Genomic DNA, 13,976 nt, shown 5'->3' with positions numbered 1-13,976 from the left:
TGTGGAATATATTAAAAACCATTGTGGCGCAGTGAGTGGTTAACGAATCCGACTAGGAACCATGAGGTTGCGGGTTCGATCCCTGCCCTTGCTCAGTGGGTTAACGATCTGGTGTTGCCGTGAGCTGTGGTGTAGGTTGCAGACGCGGCTCGGATCCTGCGTTGCTGTGGCTGTGGCATAGGCCGGTGGCTACAGCTCCGATTCAACCCCTAGCCTGGGAACCTCCATATGCCGTGGGAGCGGCCCAAGAAATGGCAAAAAGACAAAAATAAATAAATAAATAAAATAAAAACCACTGAACTATATGCTTTAAAAGAGTGAGTTTTATAGTACATTAATTATATCTCAACTCTTACAATGGCTGAGAATTTTTCCAAAGTGATGAAAGATATGACTCCACAGATACAGAGAGCACAAGGCACACAACTTACAGGCTAAATAAAAATAAGCACCTGGACAGTGAAACTGTATGTTATGGGACCAAAGACAGTGAAATCATAATAGTACCCAGAAAAAAACATAAAGATCACCCACAATCAGACTGACAGTAGATTCAAAATAACAACAAAGATAGAAGATGACATTCTTCAGTGTGCTGGGAGAAAATATTTTCACTTGCACACCAAATATTTTTCAGAAATGATGAAATAGAGGCATTTCCAGATAAAAAGAGAATTTACATTAATAGATTCATCAAAAACTTCCTAAAGCAGTATTTTTTTGTTAGTTTTTTGCCTTTTTAGGGCCACACCCACAGCATATGAGGTTCCCAGGCTAGGGGTGGAACCAGCTGTAAGCCGCCAGCCTATGCCACAGACACAGACAGCCATGCCAGATCCACCTGTGTCTTTGACCTATACCACAGCTCATGGCAATGCTGGATCCTTGATCCACTGAATGGGGCCAGGATTGAACCTGCATCCCATGGATACAGTCAGGCTTGTCTCTGCTGTGCCACAACGGGAACTCCTAAGGACCTACTTTAGAGAAGAAGGAAAATGATGTCAGATAAAAGGTCTAAAATGGTAAATGGGAAGCAATGAAATTAATACAGATTGGTAATAACAACAACTACTTTGCAGAATGGAAAAGAGGTAAGAGCAAAATGCTAGCTGACACAGCCATGTATAATGGGAGGGTGTTTGAAATTAAAGTGTTGCTGTGAGCTAGCTGTGGTGTAGGTTGCAGATGGGGCTCAGATCCCGCGCTGCCATAGCTGTGGAGTAGGCTGGCAGCCTCAGCTCCAACTTCACCCATAGCCTGGGAACTTTCATATGCCACAGGTGCGGCCCTAAAAAGACAAAAAAAAAGGTGTGTGGGAGGAAATGAAGGGAGAAGAAAGAAGCAAGGAAGAAAAAGTAAACATGGGAGGGAGGGAGGGGGAAGAACTAGAAAGGTTGATACTGACATTTGCAGGTAATATGTAGAAAATTCAGGTTTTCCCTACTGGCTCAGTGGGATAAGGTTCTGGCGTGCTGCAGCTCAGGTTTAATCCCTGGCCTGGGAACTCCCACATGCCAAGGGTACAGCCAAAAAAAAAAAAGGAAAATCCAAAAGAATCTTCAGGTAATAAACTCTGATCAATACTAGCAATGCATAGTTGCTGGGTACATTGAAAAACCCAACAATTTTTGTACATTAGCAACTAACTGAAAACTACAATACTAGGATTTCTGGTATGAATGCAGCAGAACAGGAAAACAACTTTCTTTTCCTCTTGGACATCACACAAAAGCAAAATGGTGATATGATCTGTAGAATGAAAAAGATGCATAAGAAAAGTTAAGCTCCTCACAGAACCTATGTGAGGAAAAATGCAGAAGCCATACCAGGCCAAGTAAGCAGTGAAAAAAGGGTAACAGTGGCAGATTTCAGAAAAGGACAGGAAAAACATACTTCGAGTATGATAAAGGGCTCATATGAAGTGATACATCTACATGTCTTGTGCTCATCAAGAACTTTTGAAATCTAGGAGTTACCATTGTGGCTCAGCAGTAACAAACTCGACTAGTATCCATGATAATGAAGGTTCGATCCCTGGCCTCACTCAGTGGGTCAGGGATCTGGCATTGCTGTGAGCTATGGTGTAGGTCGTAGACGTGGCTCAGATCTAGCATTGCTGTGGCTGTGGTATAGGCTGGTAGCCGCAGCTCTAATTGACTCCTAGCCTGGGAACTTCCATGTGCTGAGAGTGCAGCCCTAAAAAGACCAAAAAAAGAACTTTTGAGATCTAGAAAGAGCAGAGGGAAGAACCTGGATTAGAAGAGGAGACATTCTTTCAAATATACAGGCAAATAAAGAAAAACAGCAACCCCCCCCCCATTTCTTGATCTAAATATTGAAGGGGCACATTGTTTGCCAATGAAGATGGTCCCAAAACAGTGGTCATAATCAATACTGTAGAAAAGGTACTAAATCTTAAAGATAAAAAAGACTTCTTAGAGAAGCCAGGCTAAACAATCAAAGGGAGAAATCAGCCCAGCCTTTGATTTCTTCAGTATTATAATCAATTCCAGAAGCCAGTGGTAAAATACTGTAAGATATCTACGGGAAGAATTAACCAAGGATCTTATAAGGTACATATGTTTATATATGTAATTGCCTGAATTTATTTTTTTTAACTTTTTTTTTTGTCTTTTTGCTATTTCTTGGGCCACTCCCGAGGCATATGGAGGGTCCCAGGCTAGGGGTCCAATCGGAGCTGTAGCTGCAGGCCTACACCAGAGCCATAGCAACGCAGGATCCGAGCTGTGTCTGTGACTTACACCACAGCTCACGGCAATGCCGGATCGTTAACCCACTGAGCAAGGGCAGGGACCGAACCTGCAACCTCATGGTTCCTAGTTGGATTCGTTAACCACTGCGCCACGACAGGAACTCCTGAATTATTTTTATAGGCTCATATAAATAAATATATATACCATGAGATTAAATATATAAATAAATTATATAATAAAATATAAATATGTAATTATATATTAAAATGCATTTAAAAATGTAAGTTCTTATATTTCTTTCAACCCATAAAAATAATTCAGGAACTGTTTGTACATGCACACACACCCCCCCCCCCGCCCATTTTGGGTTTTTCGCTTTGTTCGTTTTGGCCACACCCCACAGCATGCGGAAGTTCCCAGGCCAGGGACTGAACCTTTGCCACAGCATTGACCCAAGCCACAGCAGTGACAATGCCAGTTTCTTAACTCACTATACCACCAAGGAACTCCTGTACAGCCCCTTTTAAAGAAGTTACTAGGATATAAACAGCAGAAATGATGAGGAAAAACTCAGCAGAATGACCATCAGGCTGCTTTGAAAATATTTATACACATGGAATTGAGGTTAAAAGAAGCGGGCCTAGTAGGGCGTCAGGTTACAATACAATATTCACGTTACATACCCCCACAAGACAGACATGGTCCAACTAATATAAAATAGGGAGGGGAGTAAAGATAAGTAAATGGGAATTAGAGCCTGCCTATCACCATATCCGTGACAGGAGTAAAAAGAACTCTATATTCAAAACTGAAAAACAAGTAATGTTTTATACAACCATACTTAGTCATATGTTACAAAGTCATTAAGTTCATTAATATCAGGTGGTAGATAAAAGGAAGAAAAAAGCAAACAAGTTAACTTTTCACTGCTTGCAGTATGAAAATAATGTATACGCTCTAAAAAAATAAACAAAGGGTATTTCATTAAGTTATAAAGGTAATTACAATAAAAATATAATCCAACCTATATCCACCCATCCATCTATAATCTATAACTATCACACTCCAAAACCTATGGGATGCAGCAAAAGCCGTTCTAAGAGGAAAATTTATAGCAATACAAGCCCACCTCAGGAAACAAGAAAAAGCTCAAATAAACAAGCTAACTTTACATCTCAAGCAGCTCGAGAGAGAAGAACAGACAAGACCTAAAGTTAGGAAAAGGAAAGAAATCATAAAGATCAGAGCAGAAATCAATGAAACAGAAAGGAAGGAAACCATAGAAAAGATCAATGAAACAAAAAGCTGGTTCTTTGAAAAGAGCAACAAAATTGATAAACCCCTAGCCAGACTTATCAAGCAAAAAAGAGAGAGGACTCAAATCAATAAAATTAGAAATGAAAAAAGAGAAGTAACAACGCACATCACAGAAATACAAAGGATCATAAGACACTACTATATGCAACTATATGCCAATAAAATGGAAAACCTAGAAGAAATGGACAAATTCTTAGAAAAGTACAATCTTCCTAGACTAAACCAAGATGAAATAGAAAAGATGAATGGACCCATCACAAAACTGAAATTGAAACTGTGATTAAAAAACTTCCAATAAACAAAAGTCCAGGACCAGATGGCTTCACAGGCGAATTCTATCAAACACTTCTCCTTCTGAAACTATTTCAAAAAACTGCAGAGGAAGAGACTCCCAAACTCATTCTATGAGGCCACCATCACCCTGGTACCAAAACCAGACAAAGATTCCACAAAAAAAGAAAACTACAGGCCAATTTCACTGATGAACATCAGTGCAAAAATCCTCAACAAAATACTAGCAAACCGTATCCAACATTAAATACATTAAAAGGATTGTACATCATGATCAAGTTGGATTTATCCCAGGGATGCAAGGGTTCTTCAATACCCGCAAATCCATCAGTGTGATACACCACATTAACAAATGAAGAAAAACCATATGATCCTCTCAATAGACGCGGAAAAAGCCTCTCTGACAAAATCCAACACCCATTTCTGATAAAAACCCTTCAGAAAGTGGGCATAACGGGAACCTACCTCAACATGATAAAGGCCATATATGACAAACCCACAGCGAACATCATTCTCAATGGCGAAAAGCTGAAAGAATTCCCGCTGAGATCAGGAACAAGACAAGGATGTCCTCTCTTGCCACTACTCTTCAACATAGTTCTAGAAGTCCTAGCAACAGCAATCAGAGAAGTAAAAGAAATAAAAGGAATCCAAATTGAAAAGGAAGAAGTAAAACTATCCCTATTTGCAGATGACATGATGCTATATCTAGACAACCCTAAAGACTCTACCAGAAAACTGTTAGAGCTCATCCACGAATTTGGCAAAGTCGCAGGATACAAAATCAATACACAGAAATCAACGGCATTTCTATATACTAACAATGAAAGAGCAGAAAAGGAAATTAGGGAAGCAATCCCGTTTACCATCGCATCCAAAAGAATAAAATACCTAGGAGTAAACCTACCTAAAGAAACAAAAGACCTGTACTCTGGAAACTACAAGCCACTGATGAAGGAAATCAAAGGTGACACAAATAGATGGAAAGATATACCAGGCTTGTGGATTGGAAGAGTTAATATTATCAAAATGACTATACTACCTAAGGCAATCTACACATTCAATGCAATCCCTATCAAATTACCAAGGACATTTTGCACAGAACTCGAACAAAATATTTTAAAGTTTGTTTGGAAGCACAAAAGACCCAGAATAGCCAAAGACATCCTGAAAAAGAAAAATGGAGCTGGAGGAATCAAGCTCCCGGACTTCAGACTATACTACAAAGCAACAGTCATCAAAACTGCATGGTACTGGCACAAAGACAGACATATGGATCAGTGGAACAGGATAGAAAGCCCAGAATTAAACCCACGCACCTACAGCCAACTCATCCATGACAAAGGAAGCAAGAATATACAATGGAGAAAGGACAGCTTGTTCAATAAGTGGTGCTGGGAAAACTGGACAGCCACATGGAAAAGAATGAAATTAGAACACTCCCTAACACCATACACAAAAAATAAACTCCAAATGGATTAAAAACCTAGATATACGACCAGACACTATCAAACTCCTAGAGGAAAACACAGGCCAAACACTCTCTGACATAAATGACAGCAACATCTTCTCAGATCCACCTATCAGAGTATTGACAACAAAAACAAAAATAAACAAATGGGACCTAATCAAACTTCAAAGTTTCTGCACAGCAAAGGAAACCCTAAACAACACAAAAAGACAACCCACAGAATGGGAGAAAATCTTTGCAAGTGAATCCACTGACAAGGGATTAATCTCCAAAATTTATAAACACCTTCTGCAGCTCCATACCAAAAAAACAAACAACCCCATCGAAAAATGGGCAGAAGATCTAAACAGACAGTTCTCCAAAGAAGACATAAAGATGTCCAAAAAACACTTGAAAAGATGTTCAACATCACTCATTATTAGAGAGATGCAAATCAAAACCACTATCAGGTACCACCTTACACCAGCCAGAATGGCCATCATCAAAAAGTCTACAAACAATAAGTGCTGGAGAGGGTGTGGAGAAAAAGGAACCCTAGTACACTGTTGGTGGGATTGTAAATGGGTGCAACCACTGTGGAAAGCAATATGAAGATTCCTCAGAAAACTCAAAATAGAACTACCATTAGATCCAGCAATCCCACTCCTGGGCATCTACCCAGAGAAAACCATGACTCGCAAAGACACATGTACTCCAATGTTCACTGCAGCACTCTTTTCAATAGCAAAAACATGGAAACAACCTAAATGTCCATTGACAGAGGAGTGGATCAAGAAGATGTGGTACATATACACAATGGAATATTACTCAGCCATTAAAAAGAACGAAATACCAGCATTTTTTGCAACATGGATGGACCTAGAAACTATCATGCTAAGTGAAGTCAGCCGTACAATGAGACACCAACATCCAATGCTTTCACTGACATGTGGACTCTGAAAAAAGGACAGACTGAACTTCTTTGCAGAACAGATGCTGACTCACAGACATTGAAAAACTTATGGTCTCCGGAGAAGACAGTTTGGGGGGTAGGGGGATGTGCCTGGACTGTGGGATGGAAATCCTGTGAAATCAGATTGTTATGATCATTATACAACTACAGATGTGATAAATTCATTTGAGTAATAAAAATTAAAAAAAAAATCTATAACGATCTTACACTCAGAGAAGAAAAACAGACCATAGACCCAGTGACTTAAAAAGATAAAAATAAACTAAACATATGTCACATAAAATATAAGAACTCATAAAACATTTTTTTCATATTGTAACACAAAGCAAAACTCAACTTCATGATGATCATAAGGTCATCATAAGAGGCACAGGCAAAACAGGGTGATTCAGAATGAATGAATACAAAAGGATGGAGATATACTACACAACACGAATATATAAAAAGAAAGCAGGGCTCAGGGTTTTACTTTCAGTCAAGATAGAATTTACATTAAAAGCTTTATACAAGATAAAGAAAGGTATTTATTATAATGTCAATAAAAGCAACTCAAGTTATCTAAAATTTTTAATATCTATCATAATCTAGAAGAAATTAGAGGAGATTCAAGGAAACGGATGAACATATTAAGTAAGGAGACAAATCATCTGTGTAATGATGAGTCAAAGAGATAAAAATAAACCAAGGATACAGAACACCTTAAGGATATTTTAACACGATTTGTGCCTGAAAATATGAAAATAGGGCGTATGCCTTTTTTTTTTTTGTCTTTTTATCTTTTTAGGGCTGCACCTGCGGCATATGGAGGTTCAAGTGGAGCTGTAGCCACTGGCCTAAGCCATGGCAACTAGGGATCCTAGCCACGACTACGACCTACATCACAGCTCATGGCAACGCCAGATCCTTAACCCACTGAGTGAGGCCAGAGATCGAACCTTCGTCTTCTTGGATACTAGTTGGGTTCGCTACTGCTGAGCCATGACGCGAACTTCACCATACATCTTTTAAAAAAGAACATTCAACCAAAAAGACCCAACTAGGGCACAGAAAAAACCATAATAAATCCTCCAAAGAAGAAATAACATAAGCAACATATATGAACACAGTATAATGAAACAGGGAATTAATATTTTAAAAGGCTTTCTACAAATCTGAAACCCGAATTCCTAGGGGAAAAAAATGATAATGACAACAGCAGTGCTCAGGAAAAATACACAGGTTTTAATTACTTTAAAGCAAATAAATAAAAGCCATCCTCTGGATAAACTCTTACTTATGTATACAAGGAAATATATGACTGCATTTATATAAAATTCAAAAACATGGTAAAAAATACATGTTTAGGATATGAAAACACACTATAAAACCAATTTTAAAAGGCAGAAAAAATAAAAGAAGTGATCCCATTTTCAATTTCATTCTGAGAACAGTATTACATTGAAACCAGTATTATACTGATACAAAGAAAGCATTAGAAAACTACAGACTAGGAGTTCCCGTCATGGCGCAGTGGTTAACGAATCCGACTAGGAACCATGAGGTTGAGGGTTGGGTCCCTGCCCTTGCTCAGTGGGTTAACGATCCGGTGTTGCCGTGAGCTGTGGTGTAAGTCGCAGACGCAGCTTGGATCCCGCGTTGCTGTGGCTCTGGAGTAGGCTGGCGGCTACAGCTCCAATTGGACCCCTAGCCTGGGAACCTCCATATGCCGCGGGAGCGACCCAAGAAATGGAAAAAAGAAAAGAAAAAAAAAAAGAAAACTACAGACTAACATCTCTTATAAATAAAGATGCAAAAATCCTCAACAAATTTCTAGCAAGCCAAATCCATCAGTGTATTAAAAAGATTATACACCATAATCATGACCAAGTAGGATTTACTGCAGGAATGCAAAGTTGGTTCAATATATAAAAAAGAATCTATGGGAGTTCCCGTTGTGGCTCAGTGGTTAACAAATCCGACTAGGAATCATGAGGTTGCGGGTTTGATCCCTTACCTTGCTCAGTGGGTTAAGTATCCAACATTGCTGTGAGCTGTGGTGTAGGTCGAAGACGTGGCTCAGATCTGGCGTTGCTGTTGTGGCTCTGGCATAGGCCAGCAGCTGCAGCTCCAATTAGATCCCTAGCCTGAGAACCTCCCTCCATATGCTGCAGGAGCAGCCCTAGAAAAAAGGTAAAAAGACCAAAAAAAAAACCCAAAACAAAACCTAAAATAAAAATAAATCCTTTTTCTCTCTTTCCACCTTAAATATAATGACCAAAATCAGTTTCTATGATAATCTCCACTAAGTCTGTTTCTTGTCTTCAAATTACCTTGGTCAGTCTTTTTGAAAGCTAATTTACAATATGTTCTGAGCTTCGGTTTCCTATAACTATCAAGATGAAAAAGGAAGATATTGAAGTTCTCAATTGTTTGTTATTCTTAAACACCTCATCCATTAAAAAAGAAAAGGCTTAGCAATAGGCATCATGCTCTCAAAGGATTTAGGTACTAATTTTTACTGCTATTACTATCTATTTTGTACCAGGCATTGTGTTTTCAAACTCTAATGCAGTCTCCTCAACAGACATACAAAGTGGGTATTACTATCTCTATAGTTTCTACAGAAGCAACAAATAGGAATAACAGAGACCTGAGGTCTAATACTAATTACCACCAAATGTCAAACAAATGTTATCAACAGATTCTTTTCACCAAAATGCATTATCTTAGTATGAGCAGCCCACATGCAAGAATGGCTTCACTTAAGTACCTTGTACTTCTGTCTTAGCTCTTCTGTGTCTTCTTTTTCCACTTCTAGGACACGGCGCCGTTCGGTAGCATCTTCGGCATAATCAAGCTTAAGAAAAGCAGATACAATTAGTCTTAATTCCTAATATACCCTCAATTAGCTATAAAAAAGTCATTTGCACAACTACAGTATTGTACGAAAATAAGAAACTTTGTATTTTGCTTAGCTACCTCTTGCTTTATTGTCACCCCACAGAGAAAACAGCATGAAAAATAATTGTCCATTAATCTTTTCACGCTGGTGGCTCCCAAGAGGCACATCTGTTGATGATAACAGACTTTACTTCGATGTTCAATGCCAAAGAATCAGAAGTCAATGGAGAAAAAAATTTTAGGCAATGAAAAGCAGGCATTATAGATGACAACTGTATATAGATTTACAGTTGCCAAAGCCTCTACCACAGCAAAGCTTCTAGCACACAAATATTTTAGGGGTTGAGCAACACTGCCTACTGAAATGAGCACCAGGGTTTGGGTTTAAGTCAGATCTTGCCTTATGGCATGACCCTGGTGAAACCACTCAACTTCTTTATAAAAGGGGCGTTATTTGCCACTTACCTGCCTCAAAGGCAGTACTCGATGAGAATGTAAATCTATTTTTTAAATTCCCCCTCAAAAATACTAAAACTATAGTCTATCTAATAAGTATATTCTGACATTGGTATCTGAATTTGGAATTAATATCAATTTTAAATAGCTCATAAACAAGTGAACTAATGAGATCAATTTACCTCCATCTCCATGCGACCCATGCCCATGACATCATACTTGACAACAATTGGAATGGGATCTGTTCTCCCTGTAACAGGAACACATAACCAAGGTGAGATGCAAAGCTAAGCCAACAGCTTGCTTTACACATTGGGTTTGGGCGGTTAGAGATCTTGCCTTGGAGTGCAGAGACCAGAAAGCTACAGTGAACCAAACACAAGCCATTCTCACAGCTTACAACCAAACCTACCTCTCCCAGTTTAAGCCCAACTAACCACCCTGACTAACCTTCCAGTTGGAGATGATTCCAGATTACCATGGAAAAATTAAATAAGTAATGCAAAGCACTTCTAAGCAATGGCTCAGGAAGTTTAAAATCAAAAACATTAGAAATTCCTTTTTTAAAAGACCCCCCAATAACTTTCCATCAAGAATCACTTCACTCTTACTGTCCACTGACATCTCCCCACACACACTGGTAGTAAGTACCTCAACTGAAAAGTTTAAGTCAGAAGAGCACAGTTTCAAACATAATACAGGAAAACTCAGTAACTGTAACTTAGCATGTTTAATATTTTTTATATTCAGAAGATGCTTTATAATTAAATGAGATTGTGAAAAAAACTTAAACAAAAAGCAACAGTTAGTTGCCCTTAAGAATAGAGAATAATTTTATTTTTAAGCTAGTGCTCTGAGATCCCATTTTCCAGAGTGGATTTAACACTGGCTGTGGCAATCGGTAAGCTGTGAAAAGGACTAGTTGCGAAGAAAATTGACTTTAAACTAATTGATCTATGCTGGAGATTTTAAAAAATGTATATTTAATCCACTCATAACCAGCCAAACAAAGCAAAATGGGGCAGACAAGCACTTTACTACCACAGCTGTTTTACATCACAACTTGCGCTGTGTATTGTGATGTAAGCCCACTGAGAAGAGGACTTACCTTTTCCGTTGAATACCTTTAGTGAAAAAACACAATGTTTACTTCCCTCATCATTTCACTCAGGCTGGTGTAAACAATTGTTTTTTTTTTTGTTTTTGTTTTTGTTATACACACATATATATTATACCTTTGGGCTAAAAGTTGAGTTTTGTCAGGCTAAATCTGAGATATTACCAAAACTGAATTTGGACCAAAAAACCCCCCAAAAAACAAACAAAAATTTAAAAAACCCAATAAATGCCATGCTAGGATTAGTCCCAGAAGGTGAAAAAAAGAAACTATTTCCAAAGTGACCAGCAACCACTTGTATGCAGTTGCTCTATATTCATGGGATCAATTTCTGTCTTTAAAAAGTAATAAAAAACAAATTCAGAGGTTTTACTACTTATCACCAATATCTCATTATTGCTTTTAAACAATAAATAAAGAGATAATTAGGAATAATTATCACAGTGAAAAAAAAGTTCAATAAAGAACACCTCATGCCAGAAAAAAAAGAGAAAAGTTCTAAAACACAGCCTTCTTTTAGATACTATTAAAAACTGCCAGTTAAAATAAAAATGCATTACTACCTTATGCGCCCAATGGTATAATAAATAAGCAGTGACTGCAATCTTTAGCAAAAGGACCAAATTAAAGACAGGTTATAAAAATGACTTCCTAGGTGCAATATCACTTTCATAACGTCTCAATCAGGGATTTACTGGTAAAAACAAATGGTCCAATGAAAGAATTGTAAAGAAATGTCAAAGGAATTTCCTTTTTTTGTTTTTTTTTGGTATCTTATTTTTGGTCTGTCAGAATTTGTTTTGCAAGAATCAAGAAAATTTTGGTACAAATTAATTACCTCCGTAAACCCCTGTTTATAAACTTCTGCATTAGTACTTTTGCCTTCTAAGGCAGTCAAAGTTTGTTTTAATTTATGTATAAATTGCAGTAGCAAGTGCTAGTGCCCATTACGTTGTGGGGAAATCAAGTTTTTTACAGTATTAGAATTTAATGTTTTAACTGATTTTTTTTTTTTTTGGCAGTTCCAACACAAACAGATATATCCCTTCTTAATATTACCCTTTAATGAACAAGGATCAGACAAGTTGCATAAGGAAAGGAAAGGAAAATGAAAAAGACCAAGCAGAAGGATGAAGGCTACAACAGAGAAAGTAAGCCTAACATATTGGTGCACTGATGACAAAAGGAGTAATTCAGTCTGAAAATAAAAAATTACCACTGCTAAGTTTACCATCACCACAACAAGTCCAGGATCATAATGCTGTAAAAAAGAAACACCGTTTGTTAGGCAGAAACCATTAGGGTAGGAAACAGGCCTTCTAGCAGGCAGACAGGATAGGGTAAAGTAACAATTGGGCTTTGCCCCTCCCCCAATTTCAGCTGGGGACACAGGAAGGACACTTCGTGCTACAGCAGTTGTTTTCACACTGGTCAGATCAGGGTGTGAGATTTTTGTACTGCTACTTGAGAACATGAAAAACCTCCTCTAAAATAATGCAGGAGGAGGAGGAAAGAGAACTAACTCTAGCTTCCAATCTCTCATTTAACTACTGACTCTGGTAAATCAGTACTCGGGGTGCAAGGCGGAACATTTCCTTAAAGAAATAACATCAAAGACAGATCAACTGTACAGTGACCATCAAGTCATCTGCTGCACTGAAAGTATTCAAAGAGGATTTAGAAGGTGGGAGGGGATCATCAAGACCTTACTAAAAATACACAGTAAGTAAAAGGTCTGGAAAATACACCCTTAAGTGCTAGGAAATCTTATGTGCATTCGAGTTCTGCTGTGAATGAATACAATTCTTAAAGGAGCTTTCCTCAGGACTTTGTTTCCTTTTAATGAAGTCTTCCTAAGCCCACCAACATCTTTCTGCACACAACAAAGCCAAGCTTTGAAGGGCACCAGGAACTCCACAGAAAGGGGCCTCAAAAGGATTGTCACACTGACAATTAGTCCACTCAAAGGTAACTCACAGAAAACAAGCAGTGTGTCTTTAACATCACTGCCTGGGCCAAGCAGTAATTTCTTTCCATTATCAGAGGCTCCAAACCAAGGGAAAATCCCACTGGGAAAAGACACTGAACAATATATAGAGGAAGAGGCTGCAGCATTAAAAAAAAAACCTCTCAATTTATTCATTTGTGATCAATGATAAATCCTATCATAAAGAACACCACCGTGGAACATCAGAATAGCAACCTATAGTGGTGACTTTTCAAAAGGTAGGCAGCAACAGAATATTTACGAATTAGTATAAACACTCCCTAGAAAATTCAACTTAAAAAAAAAAAAAAACCTAAATCAAATCCAGGCTCCCTATTTTTTGTTTCCCTCCACCTCCAAAGGGACAGATATTTCTTAAAATCTATTAAAAGGGAGTTCCCATCATGGCACAATGGAAATGAATCCAACTAGGAACCGTGAGGTTGCAGGTTTGATCCCTGGCCTCACTCAGTGGGTTAAAGATCTGGCATTGCCTTGAGCTGTGGTGTAGGTCGTAGACAAGGCTTGGATCTGGTGTTGCTGTGGCTGTGCTGTAGGCCAGCAGCTATAGCTCTGATTAGACCCCTAGCCTGGGAACCTCCGTATGCCTTGGATGCAGCTGTAAAGAGCAAAAAAAAAATTTTTAATTAAAAAAATAAATAAATAAAATCTATTAAAATAAGAACATTTGTTTACTTCATTTCAAAGGAGGCAACTTCAACCAGAACACTAAATACTTTCCTTAAAAAAAAAAACTGTCCTCCACAGCCAAAGATCTATATGTAGAT

At 38.2% G+C, this 13,976-nt stretch overlaps 1 protein-coding gene across 5 annotated transcripts in view; it reads right to left on the bottom strand.

Annotated features, from left to right (window-relative positions):
• The window catches only part of GPATCH8 (G-patch domain containing 8), an 83,153-nt gene that overhangs the window by 23,834 nt on the left and 45,343 nt on the right, over positions 1–13,976 (bottom strand). For 4 of the 5 annotated variants that reach the window (XM_047758946.1, XM_047758947.1, XM_047758950.1 and 1 more), the window contains 2 exons: positions 10,267–10,334; positions 9,498–9,584 (listed from right to left, as the gene is read on the bottom strand). In XM_047758946.1, the coding sequence (XP_047614902.1) occupies positions 9,498–9,584; positions 10,267–10,334 (155 nt within the window). Of the gene's footprint in view, positions 1–9,497; positions 9,585–10,266; positions 10,335–12,417; positions 12,463–13,976 lie in introns of all 5 variants that reach the window. The other variant, XM_047758949.1, reaches the window with a different exon arrangement.

This window comes from Phacochoerus africanus, chromosome 14, assembly GCF_016906955.1.
Source record: "Phacochoerus africanus isolate WHEZ1 chromosome 14, ROS_Pafr_v1, whole genome shotgun sequence".
NCBI lineage: Eukaryota > Metazoa > Chordata > Mammalia > Artiodactyla > Suidae > Phacochoerus > Phacochoerus africanus.
This window is presented reverse-complemented; position numbering and strand designations above follow the sequence as displayed.